At 49.4% G+C, this 19959-nt stretch overlaps 1 protein-coding gene across 3 annotated transcripts in view; it reads right to left on the reverse strand.

The window, feature by feature from the left end:
- The window catches only part of DAAM1 (dishevelled associated activator of morphogenesis 1), an 86342-nt gene that overhangs the window by 23311 nt on the left and 43072 nt on the right, over window positions 1-19959 (reverse strand). For all 3 annotated transcript variants that reach the window (XM_079309305.1, XM_079309303.1, XM_079309304.1), the window contains 10 exons: window positions 13971-14060; window positions 5849-5920; window positions 4582-4676; window positions 2543-2876; window positions 2015-2125; window positions 1809-1912; window positions 1357-1423; window positions 904-1021; window positions 687-825; window positions 266-324 (listed from right to left, as the gene is read on the reverse strand). In XM_079309305.1, the coding sequence (XP_079165431.1) occupies window positions 266-324; window positions 687-825; window positions 904-1021; window positions 1357-1423; window positions 1809-1912; window positions 2015-2125; window positions 2543-2876; window positions 4582-4676; window positions 5849-5920; window positions 13971-14060 (1189 nt within the window). The remainder of the gene's footprint in view (window positions 1-265; window positions 325-686; window positions 826-903; window positions 1022-1356; window positions 1424-1808; window positions 1913-2014; window positions 2126-2542; window positions 2877-4581; window positions 4677-5848; window positions 5921-13970; window positions 14061-19959) is intronic.

The following is a 19959-nucleotide window of genomic DNA, read 5'->3' on the forward strand; positions in this document are numbered from 1 at the left end:
TCCTTTTTGCCAGCAGCAGCCCATGGGGACTAAACTCTCTGCCCTGGCAGAGAAGCTGCAAGCTGACAGAAGGGAGCCTGTGCTGTGCCTCTCCATGAAAAAATACTATTTGCTCTGCCCATTTCCCATGTCAGCCCCATGGCATGATACTACCTCAGCCCTTCTCAGCCTGCAGATACATGTATAAATAAACATATAAATACATGTGTATGTTAACTGTTTAGCCAAGGTTAGAGCTGACACTGTGCATTTCTCCATCACTCACCTTTTCTCATTTTCTCTGCTTGCTCTTTCCACTGTTTTACTTCATTTTCATTGACTAACCTAAAAGGAGAAGAGATGCAATGCATGTGAGACAATCCTACTACAGCAAATAGGAGACCATCATCAGCAAGGAACACCACTAAGGAAGTGGGATTAAAGGCTCCCAAACTGGTATACACCTAACAGCTCTGCTGTGTCTCCCTTCAGCAGGGTTATGTAAAATTTATCAGGGAACACACAAAAACTCCTAAATCTCAAATACTGCTCACAAGTGCTGTCTAACAAAAAGGATGGGGCTCACTGCTGAGGTGGGGTGAGTGAGTTTTGGGAGGGCAGCAGCTGCAGGGATTCCTCCAGCCAAGGAGCAGGAACATCACTGTGTGACAGCAGTGAGTAAATAACAGTGACATTTGAGCACTTACATCCGTACAACATTCTTGATGTTGAAGTTTTCCAGGGGAGTGGCGTCAGGGTCCTGCCCTTTGTCACTCTGGATGACGATCTGCTGCACGATCCTGTCGAGCAGCAGCCAGTACTGGACAGTGTTGCCACTTCTTTTATCTGCAGGGAAGGAAGGGGAGAGACTGAGCAAAGGAGATCTGGGCTGCCTGTGGGTTTCCTGGCTGCCCTGGCACTCACAAGGCATCTGGAGACAGTGGTGCAGGATGGACATAAAGTGCGGGTACGCCTCGCTGTGCGTCAGCCTCTTCCTCGTCAGCTCAAACATCTGCGTTGCACTTTTGGTGTCAATGTGGACCTGTGGGCAGGAGCCAGGCAAGGTCAGGCACTGCACCCACAACAGCACTGCCTGTTCCCCAAGTCTCAGCTCCAGACCCCATGGGTCATCCCCACCCCAAAAGTGACAGACAAACCAGCCCCACCACCCTGCGAGGGGCAAACAGAGCTGTTGGACAGCCAGAGGGCTAAAGCAGGCTCCAGGACAGATGTTGTAAAAAAGCAGGGCAACAGGAAAGATTTCCAACCTCCCTGTTTTATCCAGAAGACCACTCTTTATCCCAAGGCACACAAGTGATTTTAAAATTAACTGTGACATTGAGTGCCAGTGTCTGCATCAGCAGCATCCGTACTCACCAGCTCAAATCTTTTGGCAAACTCCAGTTCATCTTCATTTCTAAGCATTTCAAAGAAATCTAAGTGCCTGAGGAAAGAAAAGGGAAAAGTACAGAACAACCTGTTAAAAGCAGATACAAATGTGACAATTAATAAATTACAGACAGTTGGTCTCTCGGTGGACCAGACACTGTGAGGGCTTGAAAGACCAACTGGATCTTCAGCCTCCATTCCTAGTCACTAGATGATGTTCAAGGAGCCTTTTGGGATGAGAAGAGGTGGATGAGGAGTGACAGCATCCCCTGAACCCCTGATATTCTCAACTCTACATCAGAATGCAGCAAAACCACGTTGGAATTTTTCTCTCCCTCCCTGGAGACAGCAAGGAATTTCTGTAAGAAGTGTGACTCCAGAGCCAGGTGATCTCCCCAAAGGCTAACAGAGATCCCAGGTGTGCTGGGGTCACTTCTCACCGGTCCAGGGTGGAATTTTCGTGTTGTCTTAGCTTATCAATGACTGGCTGGATGCCGAGCATGAGGAACTCATATCTCAGATGGAGTCTGAAATCCAGGCTCTCCTGCAAAGCAAAGGGACAGCTGTGGGCTCACTGAGCATCCTCAGGAAGCTCAATGAAATAAAAGCACCCCAAACCCAGCGCAGCCCCTGTCCCCGAGCTCACCACGCCTGCCCCCTGGCTCAGGACGGCGTTGATGAAGGACATGATGGCTGTCTTGAGGCTCACTTCATCTCGGTACCGCCCCGTGCTCTTGTCCAGGTCGTTGATCAGCGTCTGCCAAACACCAGGAGTCACTGAAATGCCCTGTGACAGCCCCAGTGCTGCCCACACAGCCAGGGAACACGGGCAGGAACAACTCCTCGGGATGCTCCCACAGCTGGTGATGCACCATCAGCTGCTGGCCACCCCAGCACCCACCTGGGCCAACACCAGCCCAGCCAGGTATGCTGCAGCCTTGCAGAGCTGTGATCCCAGTGACCCTGCACAAGCAAGCCCGGGTTGGTTTGTTTTTTTGGTGGGTATCACCTCAAATAATTGTTTCCTCCCTCTTTGCTCAGCTGCCACTGCACATAGCTGGATTTTTCAACTTGCAAACAGCCATAACAAAACATTTGCAAGCTGAATTAGATACTCAGGAGGAGAAAGGGACAGGAATGCTGAACTTCAAGGGCTGAGTGGAGACCCACCTACCTGAAAACGAGTCCTTTCACTGGCATATTTCTGGTAGTGCAGCATGGCCTCCAGTACCTTTTTGTGGCCCCCGGGAACCAGGCACACGGCGCCCATGATTTCCAGCACTGCCACCTTTGTCTTAATATTCTCTGTGCTCAGACTCTGAGCAATTACATTGATGCTCTCCAGGTGGGCCAGGACGTGGGCCCTGCCCAGGGAGTTGTTCATTAGTGCTTTTATACATCCAATGAGCGAGGTATGTATTCGAGACTCTGCTGTCTCATAGTCCATGCTTTTGAGGAAGTTGAGGATACATGATAAGCCATCCAAGTCGATGAACCGGGTCACAAACCTGCCAGGAAAAAGGATGTTCACTTTTTGTTTTCATTTTAAAACAAATGCTAAAGGTCTGTCTTACCCTCAGAGTTAACTTGATGTAAACCCAGAATCTTCCTCTATATTTTTCGTGGGTACCTGTGGCCCAGACACAGGGATGAGGTTGGAAAATCAATTTAATTGGTGGCTGGTAGCATAAGCAACCAGGCACCACCTGCACAGGGTTCTTCAGAGCAAGGATACTTCAAAGAGAACCAGCTAACCCAGCCATCAACACAAGTCCCAGGATGGAGGCTGAAGTTTGCAGTCACGCTGCAAAAAATACCAACCTGAGTCTTGAGACCAGTTTTGAGCTGGAAGAAGATTCCAAGCCCTGAAGTCACCTCCTCATCAGCTGCAGAGATCTCAGTGTCAGTCAGCCTTTCTGCCCTCTGCTACCTCTCCTACCTCACCATCCACACCCTTCCCCTCCCTCAGGCTCAGCTCAATTTTAAGGGATTTCTGATTTTTACCATGACTTACAACACCACTGAACAGAGAGCAGACAGCAAACACAGGGCAGTGCCCCAGGCTGTCACAACACTGCACACTGCTGATTTTAGAGCCCCCATGCCCAGTGCCATCCAGGCTGGTGTCCTCTGGTTTGGCAAAAGGCTCTGGCTTGGAGAGCAAACGAGCCAAGAACATCCCAGCACTGGGATGGTTTTAATTCAAAACAAGCCATGCTGATGGGCAGCAACAAAAGGGGTAATTGCAGGCTTGGGGAAAACTGCTTTCTCTGCTTCAAAGCTTGCTCCTCTTCCAGCCAAAGTCAATAGGAAAGTTGGTGTTCACTTTCCTGGCTGCATAAGTAGGTCCAACAGGTAAGATTTTCTACAGAGCCTGCAGCATCCCTCAAAAAACACTCAAACCCTACTTTTAATGGTTTTGTAAAGTTTCATGGCTGGCCACCAGCCCTGCTCACTGCAGGGGCCAGCACCAACAAGGTGTCACAGAAATGAGGTGCTCACCCTGGACCTTGGGAATTTCTCACCATCACCACAGGTGGAAGAGGGAAAGGTATTTGCAAGCAATAGTAAATTTGTTTCTTCCATAACCAAAACAGGTCAGGCATTTCCTAGTGGAATGTATTCCCATCAGAGGATGTCAACCTGAGGCACCTTAAGTGTTGCAAAAGTGTGCATGCAGACTCCAGAGAAAATTAAATTAAAGACATTCAAAAAGAGTCCCAGCCTTCACTTATCCTCCCCATCAATTTTTTTTCCCATTTTATAAAAGCCTGAAGATTCATGTGACTTTATTCCCTTATAATGTGCAAGAGGAGTTGAAGTTGAAACAAAGGGCCTAGCTGATCAATAAAAACTGTTTTCTTGAAAAAAAAAAAATAAATCAATCTTTGAGGAATTTTTACTTCATGTTCAGTACAAAGGAGAATTTGGAAAAATAAAAAGAAGTTGCCTGATTTGCCTGAACAGACAGGGAGGTCTTGGTAGCTCTTGGCCACTAAAAGGACCAAGATAAAGGAACAAAATGACAAAATGTGACACAAAAAAAGCAGCTGGTGAAACAATAAAAAGAAGCAATTAGTGCCTCAGAGTCCTTGCCTCCCTCTCACCCTGTACAGCTCCCATTTCTATTCCTATTTAACCCCCTGCTCTGCCAGAGAGCTCAATCCAAAGGCACAAGCACAGCAGTGAAGGCAGCAGAGGGAAGGGAATTGCCTCATTGGTTTTGTCCTCAGTGCAGTCTTCAAACTCTCGATTGTTTTATTTCTCTCCTCCTCGTCTTCTTTCTCCAAGGCAATCAGAGATTTTCTCTGTGAGAGCAGGAAGGCAGAAATCAGGAGGGGAATCTCTCTGTGTGCCCCAGGAGTGGCAGCACCCACCACCCACTGTGCCAAACCCATCCTGCAAGTCCAAAATCCTTATGGCAATCATAGAACTTGGGAAAGGAGCAGTGAGGACAATCACTCCATGGTCTGCAAGGAGACAGCCTGGACTGGGACAGAGGGATGAGGGCACTGTCTCCAAGCCCCCACACAATTCCTGCTCTGCTCTGCACTGGTGTAGCTTCACCTTGAGCCCTGGGGGCAGTTTCAGGCACCACAATATAAAAAAGACATCCAAAAAAAGACATTAGGCTATTGGAGATCATCCAGAGCAGGCCATGGGGATGCTGAACAGCCAGCCCTGTCACTGCCAAGTGCAGCCCAGCAGGGTGAATCCCAGCTGGGGACAGTGGCTGTGTGCACAGGATGCATCTCCCACACTGGATTTTGCTCTCTGGCTGGGGCTGGCATTTGACTGCTGCAGCAGGGCTGCCTGATCCCTGCTCCTGCTCTATGGTCACAGCTACAGCTAAGGCAGCTCTCCTGCACCACCCAACAGTGCTGGGCCCCAGAGGTGTCAGGGTGAGCCCTGCCAGCCCCAGCTGGGCTAATCCAAAGCACAGAGAAAGGGTCCCAGAGATAGGAGGAGCAGTGCTGACCCCTCCATTTAACCCAGCTCCTCTTCAGCAGCACGTCAGGGAGATCAAAGGCACCCTCCAGGCATCTGGCAGGCTTTGATCACCAGCTCTGCTCAGGCTCAGGGCTCTGCCTGGCTGGCAGCCCGTGGCCAGCACTGGGTGTTCCTGCCTCTCCCAGAGGGAAGCAGCACATTCCCTCCTGGCCCACAGCCCCTGCTCACCCTCTGCCCCATCCCTGCAGGGCTCAGGGCCAGGCTGGATGGGGCTGGGAGCAACCTGCTCTGGTGGAAGGGGGTTGGGACTGGATGTTCCTCCCACCCAAACCCCATCCACGGTTCTGTGACTGCACAAACACCCCAGGTGCTGCAGGAACATCTCCATTCTGCAGCTGTACCTGCTGGTCTAACAAAGACACTGCCTCTGCTGACACCTGCCCCCCCCAGGCACAGTGCTGACAGACTGTCCCCACTGTCCTGCTGCCCCACAGGGGCTCAGAGGCACCAGAGCTCTGGGGATACTCACAGCAGCCATGGAGTTCAGCTGATCAATGTAGAACTCTGGCCAGCTGGTGGCTCCTTTGTTTTCTTCCTGGTCCTGGTAGGGGACAAAAAAAGTGAAACAAAGCCAGATTAGTAGAAGTAGTATTAACATCCCCTGCCTTTCATGATCAACCACTTCTGAAGCATCCCTGAGCTTTTGCATTGCTTTATATTAATGTAAGTGTGATTTTCTGTATTCTGAGCTTACCCCTGACTCCAGCTTTGGGAACATTAGCTGGTTTATTGAACTGCTATACTTAAAATACAATTACACCACCTGCCCATGACCAAACACTGCCCCACTGATACTGCATCAGTCTTGTGATTATCAGCTTCAAGGGAACCACACTGAAATTTTACATCTCTTGTTTCAACTCTACAGTGCCCTTGAAGCTTTGGCTGCACAGCCTTGAATATGCTCAGGGGGAGAAATGTTTATAAGCAATGCAGAGTGTTTAAATGTGACATGATCTAGGCTGCACTCCTGGAGCAGAAGCATGACTTATCAACATCCCAAGAGAGACTCCAGGCACAACAGCTCCTCTGGGGACTTTGTAAGTCACTGGGTGAGAACATGCATCTGGCAATGTCACCTCCTGAAGGATGCCACCCCTGGGCCCATGGTCTGTGACACTGAATGATGCAGAGCCTCATTTGGCCATCCTGGTGCATGATGCCCCACATCTGTCAGGGTTCATGAGGGGTTTTCCTGTACGACATGATTGAAGAGCTCTGAGCCCAGCTCAGGTAACCAATGCTGCCCATTCCCAGGGGCTGCATGGAGTAAATGGGCAGAATTTGAGGGAATACTTCATAATTAACTTTCTCCCTCATTTTATTTTCCTAAACACATAGATATCAAAAGGAGAAGAAGATTTCAGAGCAGAAATGCCATGCAGGAGTCAACAAATCTACACAAATCCCAAACATTTTCCATCAGAAAGCACCTTCTGATCACAGCCTGACTTTGCTGCATGGCTCTGCCCCTTCCCTAACTTTAAGAGAAGTTTGTAAACCTCACCCCACACCACAAACACCTACAATGGTGGGAGCTGGACCATCTCTCTGTCCCCACGTCTGTGCATGCAGACAACCAGGGCTGCTTTCAGCAAGGACAGCAGCAGAATCCCAAATATTTACTGTGGCTCAAGAGGTGTACGTGGAAAACATTTGTGCATCCAAACTTCCCAAGCTGCAGCGTGCCAAGATGAGCACACGAGGAGTCAAAGACAGGTAATTTGGATGACACTCACTTTGGGCTGAACAGCCTGTCCCTCCAGACCTGACCCCTCCTTGGCTCCAGGGTAGGGACAGAACAATTTTGAGAGCACCAAGGGGCCTGGAAACCTCTGCCCTTGGCTTTAGCACTTTTCCTGACCCCAGAGCCCCTCAGAGGTGGCAGGCAGCTGGGCTGGGGCTCAGACTCAGTGTCAGTTCTGTCTGAAATGCCATCAGGGCTCCCAGCACTGGGCACTCATGCCAACCCCTCCTCTGAGCTGCCTGTGCCCTGCACAAAGCTTCTGGCCATTCTGATTTTCCCAGCTTTCCTGCCCCACTTGAGAGTCCAGCAAGCAAATGTACTGCAGGGACAGCAGAGCTGGGACACTCATGGGTGCCTTGGGTCCTGTCACCTGCTGGAGGTGTCAGAGAAGGTTTTTGCCATTGCCCCTCGTATGAGGAGCATCTCTTTCCCACCAAACACCAGCTGGGAAGGGTGGCAAGGCTGGCACAGCAGATGTGGCCAGATGTGGCCAGCCTGGAGAGCTGGGCAGGGAGTGAGGAATGGGGAGGGAAAGCAGCAGGGCTGGCTCAGCCACAGCCCAGCACCTTCCCCCGTGCTGTGAACACCTGTGAGGCAGCAGGGAGGGGACCTGCTGCTCATTTAGGGCTGAAAAGAAGCACTGGAGCAAATAAAGGTCTCCAGGGGGTGGAGGGGAGGCTGAACAACAAAATTGGCTAAACTGCTCATTTATAATTAACGTGCTGCATTATAAATATTTCCCTTTGCTCGGCTCCCTCGGGCTCTTGCATTTCCTCCCTGAAACCCCCAATTTAGAGAGTGCTCTCAATTAAGTGCAGCAGAACCTCATTAATTCCGATGAGCAGCTGGGCAGGCTCTTGGAAAGCAGCTTCCCAGCAAAGGGGGCTGCACAATAAAGCAGGCAAAGATCAGGGCAGGGGCTTCCCTCCCCTCAGCTCTGCAGGATGTTGCTCAGTGGTAATTACTGGGGCTAATGGTCTACAGCACACTGATAAGTGTCCTTTGGTGTGCTCCTGGTGGGAGAGAAATCTTCTGACAAAGCCACAGCCCGGAGGGAAGTGAGTCACAAGGCTCTGCTCAGAGCCAGGAGGAGGGAGGAACATCTCCAGCATCAGGGTTTGGAAGGCTGGGTGTGTAAAAGGGTTTCCCAGCAGGCAGGGGGGTTTTGGGGATGTGGATTTTGCAGCCTGCCTTTGGGGAGGGGTGCCCAGGCACTGAGCTGAGCACTTCCAGTGTGAGTATCCCTGGGGTGTTCCATCACATCACTGAACATCTCCCAGTTTCTGATTCTCTGGGCTGAGCCTTTGCTGTGTGTGCTCTCAAGCAGCAAAGAAGTGAGAGCTGATCTGAGAGCAGGAACCCAGACTGAGCTGCTCTGTTAGAGACACACTGATGGCTTTAATTGCACATCAACATCCCTCAGTGTCCTCCAGGCCCCAATGTGCCACCACACGTGCTCAACTGCAAAAATTAAACGTGCCAAAGTTGTGCAGACACGGGCAGATGTTGCTCCATCCCCTGCTTTGTTCCACCTGCTCCCCTCACCTACTTCTTCCATCCAGGGACCTGCCAAAACCACAAATCCCTGGTGTCACCATGCCACCCTCTCATGTCACAGCCTCTGTGTCCCTGAGCTCTGTGCACGGGGCTGAGGGATGCTGCCAGGGACTGCTCTGTTCCAGGGGGGCAGGGGGTGCTGTGATGTGAACACAATAACTGAGCTCCATCAGCACCCCAGGGAAAGCAGTGCCCAGTCATGACCCCTCATCAGCAGGAGCTTTCTCAAGAGAAGGTCACCAATCTGCCAGCTCCAGCCATCCCTTGGCTGTTCCCAGGGAGATCTCTCACTCCCCAGCCTTGGTGAGGAGCCTGACACTTCCCCTGCCTCCCCTTGGAGCATCAGCAGTCCCACAGCCAGACTTTCTTCTCTTCCCCATGACCACTGCTCAGAGGAGGTGGGTGCTCAGCCAGTGGTGGCTCAAAGCAATCCCAAGGTGGTCTCAGCCTATTTGCACCTTCCAGGTGCATCCCCACAAGCTCCTGCTGCCCTTACCTGCAGGATGCAGCTGGGAGCAGTGCAGCCTCACAGCATGTCCCCATGGTCTCCCCAGACACCTGTGATGCTCCTCAGTGCTCTGTCACACCTTCTTTGCTCCCTAAACTTCTGGCAACATCCTTTAGACCCTCAGTCTGCAGGGGATGTCACACCTGCTGCCTCCCTACACTCACAGCCCATGGTGGTGCTTTGGGACACCTGCATCTGGAGCTGCTTTGGGATAACTGATGGTGGCTGGCTGAGTTCCCTACCCCCCTGACACCCAGCACACCAAGCTACACCCCACAAGGCTGGCAGGAAAGGGCTGGATCACAGCAGGCAGCTCCATGCAAGCCCCAGGGAGCCCTGCAGTGACAACAGCCAAGGCTTTTCTCCAAGGCAGCAGTGACAGGACAAAAGGGAATGGCCTCAGGTTGTGCCACAGGAGGCTTAGATTGGATATTAGGCAAAACTTATCACTGAAAATGTGGTCAGGCAGTGGAACAGGCTGCCCAGGGAGTGGTGGAATCACCATCCCTGAAGCACTGAAATCCTGTGGATGTGGCACCTGGGGCCAGGGTTTAAGGGTGGACACAGCAGCACTGGGTTAATGGCTGGATTCAGTGATCCCAGAGCTCTTTCCAACCCTAAAAATTCTATGATTTTGGTAGTTCACCTCCCTCTTGGCACCACCTGCAGGGCTGGTCTGCCCCAGGAAAGACACAAGAAGGGATTAAAAAAAACCCTCTTCAATTGGCACCAGCAGCAAAACCAGAAACACCCCCTTCATTTTTACACACTGTCCTGACACAGCTTACCTTGCACAGTGTTCCCCACCCCTCCTTGCTGCTCCACAACAGCAGAGCCAGGGAAAGCTGGCAGCTCACTGCATTTTGGCAGCCCCTCCCTCCCTGACTGCTCTGGAAGCTCCACTGGATGCTGTTTCCAAGGTCAGAGAGAGGCAGGCTGTGGCATGGATGGGTTTTAAAGCCAAGGGGCCTGCAGCCTGTAAAAGATGTTTAAACCCAGCCCAGCTCCACCAGCATGGCCCAGCCTTTGCCAGCAGTGTGCTGGTGGGGGTTTGAGCCCACCACAGCCCCCCAGGGCTTCCTCATCCCTGCAGGGATCCCTGGAGCAACACCTAAATGATCCAACAAAGCTGCTTCCCCTTGGAGCCAAGCTGCAAAGGGCTGGAATTCCAACAGACTCTCCCCAAGCTGAGCTCTCAGGGTCTGAACCAGCCCAGCCCAGCCTGCTCTGGTTTTCCATATGCTAACACTTCCTATACCCTCTCCTCCACAAGCACACACGTGCCCTCATACTCTTTTCCCAGGGTTTAAAAATTATGCTCCCCATAAGCAAATACAGCATGACCAGATGCCTTTCGTAGTCAGCTGGTTCATTGTTTGAAAAGCTTCCCTTTAAAACCCAAAAAGATTGCTAACAGATGCATTTCTTGGCCACAGAGCCAGAAAAACCTTGCTTAAACAAAAGTGTGTTGTGATTGGAACTAAAGGGGGAATTACCTTGAAAGATAAAAACCATAAACATTTCCCAGTGAAAAACACCCCCAGCCATGCTAAGAGCCAGTTTCTCTCAGTCAGCCTGGGCAAATGACACCTGAGATGGCATTTCAACCTGCTGCTGCAATAACAGCAGGTATATCTGGATGCTCAGAGGCCATGAAATCCTCCCCATCCATCCCAGGTGACCCTGGAGCATGGCAAAATGCCAAGCTGTTCTATCCTCCCCTCCCCTCCCCTGAATGCCATCCTTGTCAGCTTTTGCTCTTAGCTCTGCTACTGCAGCAGAAATATGGGGAATTGATGTGATTTAAATGAAGGAAATGGAACACAAGCTGCAGCAGTGAGCAGGGCAAGTGGAAGAAGGAGCTGGAAAGCAAAGCTCTCTGGAGGGAGTGGGTGGAAGGCACATTTGGAGGGGAAAGAGCTGTCTGGCTGGGAAATAGAGGATTATTGGAGAGACATCACTCATTTCCCTATGTATCATGTATTTCCCCTGAAAAATCACCACTGCTGCCTCTTCCTAATGGGAAAGGATCCTGGTTTTTATCTTATCCCTGAGGAAATTTTAGATACAAGCTGTGCTCCACACAGCTCAGTGATGCACCCAGGGTTGGTGATGCCACAAGGTTTTCAGCACAAGTTTACAGAGCTCAGCATCACTGCCATCCCTGCAGGTCATTTTTCCTCAATTCCAGCTCTAGAAATGCTCAGCTGGACCCAAAGGGAGAGGGGCAGAGCCAGACCCTGCATTCACATGAGCTGTTTTTCACTACCCATCCCTCCCACCTGGTTATTTATCCTGAGCTTCTGCCCCATCACCCTGTACCCACCCATATTGTGAGGCTCATAAAAGCCACTCTTTGAGCTGCTTTAACAAGGCATGACCTACATGAGCTGTCAGGATCCAAACCTCCTGTGGTGAAACAGGTCCTGCAGACTAAGCACTAAGAGTTAATCATTAACTCCCTCTGGAAAAAGGCCATCCTGAGTCATCCTCTTCCACTGAGACAAACCCACAGCCAAGGAAACAGCAGATCTGGAAACCCTCCTGCTTCCTCCTGCAATTCCAGGCAATATCCTCTCCTGGAGAGCAGGGCCAGCAGGGAGAGAAGTATTTTGGGATGAGGTTTGGGACGAGTCATCATCCAGAAATACCACTGCTAAAAGCAGATTCATCCCTCTGCTGATGCATGTGCACTTCCCTGCTTTATCCCAGCCATAGAGATGGCTTCAAAGGGAGTCTCTCCAATAATCTTTAAATCTCTCTCTTGCCCCAGCACTGCTGGATTTAGTGCAGACTTCAGTTCCTCCTCGGGTTGCTGCTGACAGAACTCACCAGCCCCATCAGGAGATGCTTTTTGTGTCTGTGAGTAACACAGGGTGTGCAGCAGGGCTGGGACCACGAGGAGCTCAAGCAGTGCAGTGCCCAGGGATGGGATCAAACCCATGGATGGAGAATCCATGGGCAAAGCCTCCACCCTGCCAAGCCAGCCCTGTGAGCCGGGATGCAACCAGCTGCAGGGCAGAGAAACCAGGATACAGGTTTCTCTGGGAAATATTCCAGGGAAGGAAACATGCCTGGGGAATAGCTGGATTTCCCCTATTTCCTCTCAACAGGAGCTGCCAAGGCCAGGTGCTGCTGTCAGGTCTCTTTCCAGGACAAAACTGCAAAAAATTTCTCATTTTTGGTTCTCTTTTAGGAAATCTTATCCATCACAGGAACATATAAAATAGCAACATCTGGGATGCGCTCTGGAGAGCTGAGTGTGGTGGATGACACCAACAGCAAAGCAGAAGCACCAGCCAAAATCAGCAGCAGAGTAAAGAGCAAAAGCTGCTCAGGGGACAATTCTGGATTGTTGGTACATGGAATTCCTGATTTCCTCCATGGCTGGAGCCTTCATTGATGTCTTCTGGCTCATTTTTAATTAAAAAGCAGAAGAAAAGCATTTGTCTCCACCAGCACATCTCCCTCAGAGCAAGCAGGGCAGCTCCCAAGTGGGGAAGGAGTGTCTGGGAAGAGCCAGAGGAATGGGGAGCAGCACCAGGATCCAGCCTCAGATGGGCTCCAGCCCCCAGAACCTCAGAGGATGCCCCAGGCTCTTCTGTGGCTCCTTCCCCTGTGAGCAAGCCTTTAAAAAGCCATGAGAGCAAGGAGGTTCTGGAAAGAGCCACCATCAGCTCCATCTAAACCCTTCCTCAGGAGATTAGATAGCACCTAATCTCCACTCACAATAATAATTACACAGCTTTGCCTGATTTAACTCTCCCATTATCCAGACACACCAGGGCCAGGCTCTGCTTATCCAGCAGGGAGTGAGGAGGGAGCATCCCCTGCCCATTCTCCTGTTGATCCAGAGCAGGGCCTGTAATTTGTTAACATCCCTTCTCCCCTCCAATTTAAATCTCGGGCATGGCAGCCTCTGTCTAACAATAATACAGGGATTTCAGGGGTATTTATGAGAGGCTTAAAACTTAATCCTACATGAGCAAGGTAAGCCTGCTCTTGGCCTAAAATGGGGATGGAAAATCTGGTGCCATTGCTAGAGCAGGAGAAAAGAGGCATTTACAGCAGAGAGCAGCCTCTGAGGGGGGCCAGTGACTGCCAGCACTGCCCAGCCACCCCCTGCAGCCAGGTGAGGGGCACAGTAGGTAGGGAATGGAATCACAGAACCCTAGAATGGTTTGGGTTGGCAGGAACCTTAAAGATCAGCTGGTTCCAGTGCCCCTGCTGCCAGCAAGGACACCTGCCACCAGACCAGGTTGCTCCAAAACCCATCCTACCTGGCCTGAAACACTTCCAGGGATGGAGCATCCACACTTCTCTGGGCAACCTGTGCCAGTGTTTCAACAACCTCACTGTATAAACCTTCTTCCTTTTATCTAAATAAACTTGCAGTGTAAAATCATTAGTCCTTGTCCCAACTGCAACAGCCCCTGTTATCATGTCCACCCTCATCTGTTTTCTAAGCCCCCTTTAGGTACTGGGAGGGGCTCTAGGGAGATGGTGAGCAGCCCCTCACCCCTGCAAGGCCCAACCTCAGTGCCCACAGAGCTCCACGTGGCCCTGATGTGCTGGCAGGGATGAGCATGGGCTTGGGGACACTGTGTGGGAGTGGGGACACCCCCTCCAGCCTGGGGACCTTGTTTTCCCAGGCTCACTCCAGGAACATTTCTGTGACAGCCCAAACACCCCTTGGCATCCCAGGAGAGCTGTGTTCTCCCCCCAGCTCCTCCCCACGCTGCAAGAGAGGGAAGAGGCTCAGCACCCAGCAGGTCTCACCTTTTTCTTGCTGCAGTAGATCTGCCACTTCTTCTCGGCCGGCAGCGCAAACATCGCCTCCCTGTGCTTGTCTGTGAGGTCAAGCTCGTCCTGGAAGGGGGAAAGAGACACAAAACATGCAACCTGAGCACACAAACAGGTGATGGCACAGACACAGCCCCCCAGACAAGCAGTGTAAAGCAGTGTGGGGCCACACCACAGCCCAACAGTGACCCCACAGCATCACCCCGAGACTCTCCATCTGCCAGGGAATGATGCCAATTCTCATCCTGCTCTTGCTGACCTCTCCTGACTCTGGGCTGCAAACCTCCCTGCCTTGTCCCTCCCAGACATCTCCTTCATTGCTTTTAAAGGCTCTAAGTGTTTTGGAAAGGACACCCATGAAGCCATCACAGCTGCCCACAAGACTCACACTGACAGCTTCAGGTGAGCAGTCTCATCTGAGACACACACAGCAAAGAAAAGTTCAAACAGAACCTTTCATTTTTATCATCATTGCTTCACTGGAGCACCTCACCCCGAGTGGTCCAGCCCATTTCCACTGCTGACACCCTCATATCATCAAAAACTGTAGGTGTTTTGGCTTTTGCTTTGTTTCCCTACAGCTAAAAATAGAAAGCTCTTTTCCTAATGCCTACAGTTCACAGAGCAGTACATCCTCTCCCATCAAAACTGGATCACGTACTGCCTGGCAGAGATAAAGCTGTTTACTGACTGAAGCCTTTATTGGTTTATCTGCTGTTTTAAAGTACACATCCATTTTCCACGTGGAGGCTGGGTGAGGAGCAGCCTGCCTTCCACTGGGATGCCCGAGTGCCATCAAAGCCTCTGCTTCCTGGGGCTGGATGTAGGTCAAAGCTTTTATGAGGAAAGTAAATAAAACATTCAGGCAGGGCTGGGAGGCTCATTGCTAAAGCCAGCATTGATCTTAGAAACATGGGTGTCTTAAAATCACCACCACTGTGACAATGATGACAATCATCACCCCTGGTGACAATGATGACAATCACCACCACTGGTGACAGTGCTCCTGCTGGAGGGGTTGGGGGCAGCAGTGAACTGGAGAGGCTGCAGAAGGTCACAGGAAAGCTCTGCCATGGCCTCAAGCCAACCCATCCCACCCAGACAGTGGATTTCAGTAAGAGGATCCCCATCCAAAATCACATATTGAATTCCAGCAACCAAAACAGCCTCAAATGGAGAACTGTTAAAGCTTCCCAGCCTGAACAATATGACAATTACCAGCTGAAACTGGCAGCTCCTGTGCCCCAATCAAAGCCCCATTTGGGGAAGGCTGAGCAAGATGCCTTTAGTAAAAGATGGGTCCCTGCATCAGCAAGCCCACAGACCAAGCTGAGAAATTCAGCTGCTCTAATTCAAGCTCCTATTGCACCCACAGCCAAGGAAGGGAACTTTCAGCTATTGTAACCCAAACCTAGGAGCCCCCAGCACAATCACCAGTGTCAGAGGGGTGCCAGCAACCCCACACATCTCAGACAGGCTTATCAACACTGCAGGTGTTGATTTCTCTTCTTGATGAAATTACTCCTCAAAAGGAAAGGTGGTGTGGAGATTTTTCTTTCACATATTCATGGAGGAGGCTCTGCCTCTTCCCTGATCTTTTTACCCCAAATCTTCCACCCACCATGCTGCACACAGCTGATGCTGGTGGAGTTCTGGAAGCAGGTTTGGGCACCTTTATAACAGAAAAAAAAAAAACATGCTGCTACAACAGAGACTGGGGGAAAAGAGAGGACTGAGAAAACCTGAGTGGGAGACACATCTCATCCTCCTGCACCCAGGGAGGAGAACCTGGGCTAGGGACTACTCCAACAAATACCATTCTCAAACATTCCCATGGCCTTACAGTCTGGGAGGTCAGAGATTCCTATCAAGCAGCCAACCAGCCTCCACCCCAGCCTTGGGCAAGTCTTGTCACCTTTCCATGCCTCAAAATCAAAATTGCTGTCTCCTCAGGCTATGAATCCAAGCTCTGCTTCAGCATCAGTTCATAGAGATCACAGAATGGTTTGGGTTGGGAGAGACCTTAAATATGATCTAGTTCCAGCATTCTCCACCCTCTAAACCAGGTTGCTCAGGGTCCATACAACCTGGCCTTGAACACATTTTTGAAAGTTTTAAGGTGACCAACAGGATGATACCTATATTGGGACCTGGCTGAAATTCAGCTTATTGGAAAAGTAAACCTGGGAGTGTGGGGGAGGACAAGGGTCTCTTGATGAATATTTATCTCTGTGGTGAGGGTTTGAGAGAGCACAGGAAACTGCTTCCACTGTGATCCCACTTTCTGGCCACGTGAATGACAATCAGGCATGAAAGCACCAGCCAAGCACATCTGCACTTAGGTCCTTAGAAAAATATTTACTGAAACTTTCAAAATGCCCATACCCTAAAAAGACAACTTGTGCAAATGTGAAGCTTTATTAATCAAGAAAAAAAAAATCTAAACCAAGCTGTAGCCTAAGCAGGAGCAAGAAGGGATAAAATAGAAGAACATATTAGGTAGGTGCTGGCACATGACAATGTGCAAACACATCCAAAAAAGGTGCAGAAATGCTCATAAGTCTCACACAGCACATTTCATCGTGCCCTAGCTCTAACATGTTCAGTCATCACAGCCCTGCATCACTCAATGACACCTACCTAATGATACCTTGCAGGATGCCTGGGAGAGGTGTTTAAATAAATACTGTGTGGCAGCAGTGAGTATGAAAATCCTCATAATCAAAGAGTGACTAACGACTGTTACTGGGAGCCAGTGACTCAACTGTGCAGAGTCAGGGCTTTGCTGGTTTTTGTGTGCATGGGGATTCCTGCAGCCACCTCCAGCCCTTGCCTTAGGCTCACTGATGTGCCTCTCAGTGCAGGCTGCTCAGAATCTGTCCTTTCCAGCTCCAAAAGATCAAGGAAGGACAGCAACAGCACCTGTTTTCTGGGGGCTCACAGCCCACTGTAGAAATGCAGCTCCCACAAAGCCTTTAACAATCTTTGCAGAAACTCACACCCATATGGGCCCTCAATTAATAACCATGAGCTTGCTAATTAGGTGATTCTAACTGGCAATTCATTTTATGGGCCATTTGCAATCCACACACTCCCACCACAGTGTGGGATGCTGGCAGCAGCTGCAGAGTGAGAACACAACCAGTGGGTCAGTGTCCATCACCCTCACTTCAGCCTCACCTTTCACAGCTCTGCCCCTTCCACCTGGATGCCTCCTGTGTCAGGATCTGCCAGCTTCACTATTTTTAGTACTTTTTTCTGGAATCAGGTCAGTGGCACACAAAACAGCAGCCTCGTTTCACTACCAAAAGGAAATCTCTGCCTGGAGTGTTTTTACTGGAAAGAGATATGCTGCTCTTAAATATTTATCTCATACAGCTAAACTATTCACCTTTACATCAAGGAAACAGGTTCTTCATTTGAATATGGTTTTTAAAAGAAACCTCATAGGAAGCTTTGATTCTCAGTGTGTATTTTGCTATTTCCAGGAGGTACAACACTGCTGTGTGCTCTGTTGAAAGCTCTCCATTCCAGCCAAGCAAACCTCACCCCCTCTCTCTGAGCATGGCACGAGCTCTGCTGAAGGTGAGATCTCACACCATTCTCCAAAAAAGCCACTGGAAGAAATTTCAACCCTCCCAGCAGGAAAAGCATCAAGTCCAAGCTCAAACTCACAGTACAGTTTTTTGAGACAAACTCCAGTCCCTGCCACTTCACTCATGCCATGTTTCAATGACCTTCCACAGACTGACAGCCACGGGCTCTGATGGGGGCAACAGGAGGGAGACAGGATTTGCAGGATGCTGCAGAGCTCCTGACCTCAGGAATGGGCTCCTGGAGCTGGCTGAGCCCAAGTGCTGCCCACCCATGTCCCCACGACCACAGTGTGACCAGCATGGGTTATTCCCTCCCCTGCATCCCACAGGATCAAACATTCTGCATGAAGCACCTGGGCAGGAGAGATTAAATAAGGAACAATTTCCTACTGAGGGGGTCTGCAACTCCAAAATACCCTTACAGGTTGTAAGAAAAGATGACAAACCTTTAAATCCAGTGTACCTTTCTGGCTGATAAATTGTGTAAGTGTAGCACATGGAGGAGACTGGGGGTCACCCATTGCCATAACTGAAATAATGATTATTTAAAATGTGCTGGTTTGTGCTGGGTTTGTATATACATATATGTATGTTTATAGAATGACAGAAAAGCTTGTTTTGGGCAGAACCATAAACCCATCCACTGTGAGCAGGGATGCCACCCACTAGTCCAAGATGCTCCAAGTCCCATCCTGGCTTTAAAACTTCCAGGGATGAGGCATCCACAGCTTCTGTTTCTCTGGATTTACTTATACATATGTGTGTGCATATATATATATATATATATATATATATATATATATATACATATATATATACACATATACAGAAACATGTCGCTGCATCAATAAATGATGATAAAAACATGATAAATAGCAAGTGAATTTACTCCTGCTGGATGGATGCACAGAGTTTAGAAACTTCTGTAAGCAAGGCTATAGAATGTGAAGATGAGATCTCTTGCACCATGAAATGAAGCACAGGAGAGATCCAAGATTATTCCCAAAAACTGGAAAAAAATAGAAGGAAAAAACAAAGTGTGAACTTTTGGCAATGCTTGGCACTAAGGGGTCCAGCATGGGAATTAAAAAGCCAATAAATAATGGCCTGTTGAAGCCAGCACTGCCTTCCCTTCTCAGGGGTCACACTGCTTTTTCCCTCTCTTCCAGGCATTCTTCTCCAAGTTCACCAGTTTGATTTATCCCAGAGTGCTGTGGTGTCAGGGGAAATGGCAATCAGCATTTTCCCCCCGTCCCTCATCTCGTGTTTTTCCGCTGTCAGAGCAGCAGCTGCTGCTTCCCCTGCCTTCAGCACACCCCTGCCTCAGAACACACCCTACCCAGCTCCTTGCTTTCTTTTTAGGCTGTTTTCTTGGAAAAAAAAAAAAAATATTAATCCTTACTAATCAGTGGCTGTTACCCCCCTCCTCCACACCCACCCTGAGCCACAGGAGGAGCTCCTCCAGCTGCAGCTTTATTCAGGCAGCTACAATTCTCAGTGTATGCAGATTTATCTCTGGGGTTTTTTTAAAAAAGTCTTTTGTTTTCATTATCACTAATAAAAATGCCTCCTCCTCAGCATACTTCAGCTACAGTACCCTGAGAGCTTAAAAACAACTGCTCAGACAAGCCAACCTCTGCTAATATTATCACTGTGTATTTTTAATTTCTCCATGACAACTCACAGCTGCAATTACAGAACACGAGCAAAAATCAACTATTCATATTTCTTAATGAATAAGCAAAACAGATAAAAGATGATTATTCATTCTGCCTTTATGAATTTCCTGAATAAAGGAAATTGCTCACAGCCAAGAGAATGAGTAGCAGCAACAAGGAATAACAGCATTTCAAAGTGCTCATGCCTAGTTAACCTTCTCCCACAATGAATTTTTTGTCCTAATCTCAGAAAGACCCCAGTCCACCCTGCTCATTTATTGACCTGAACACACTGGACAGACATAAATAAAATACATATTCCTTCCCTCTTCTGCAGGAAAGATTATGGTCATCAATATCTGATTTAGCCCTCCAATAAACTCCAGCTGCAGTTGATTCATGTTACCATCACTTCAAACATCTAACTGAGGCAGACAGCATGTATTGCTTTAATATTTTAATTCAATTAATTATTTTAATAGGCTAAAGGTTTCAAAGGTGCTCATATTTCAATATTAGTGTATTTTAAGAGAGGTATCCACTTAGTTTATTCTTTTCTGTTATCACATACATATCTGTACCTATAACCTCATATACACTTTTTTTTACTGTTATTTATTGAGCTTGGCCTCCTGTGACCTTTTCACCGACCTCATCTGGAAGACCTTTCTCCCATTTTAATTAACCCAGGGTACATTTCCAGCCTGAGTT

This window comes from Erithacus rubecula (assembly GCF_903797595.1).
Source record: "Erithacus rubecula genome assembly, chromosome: 6".
NCBI classification, from domain to species: domain Eukaryota; kingdom Metazoa; phylum Chordata; class Aves; order Passeriformes; family Muscicapidae; genus Erithacus; species Erithacus rubecula.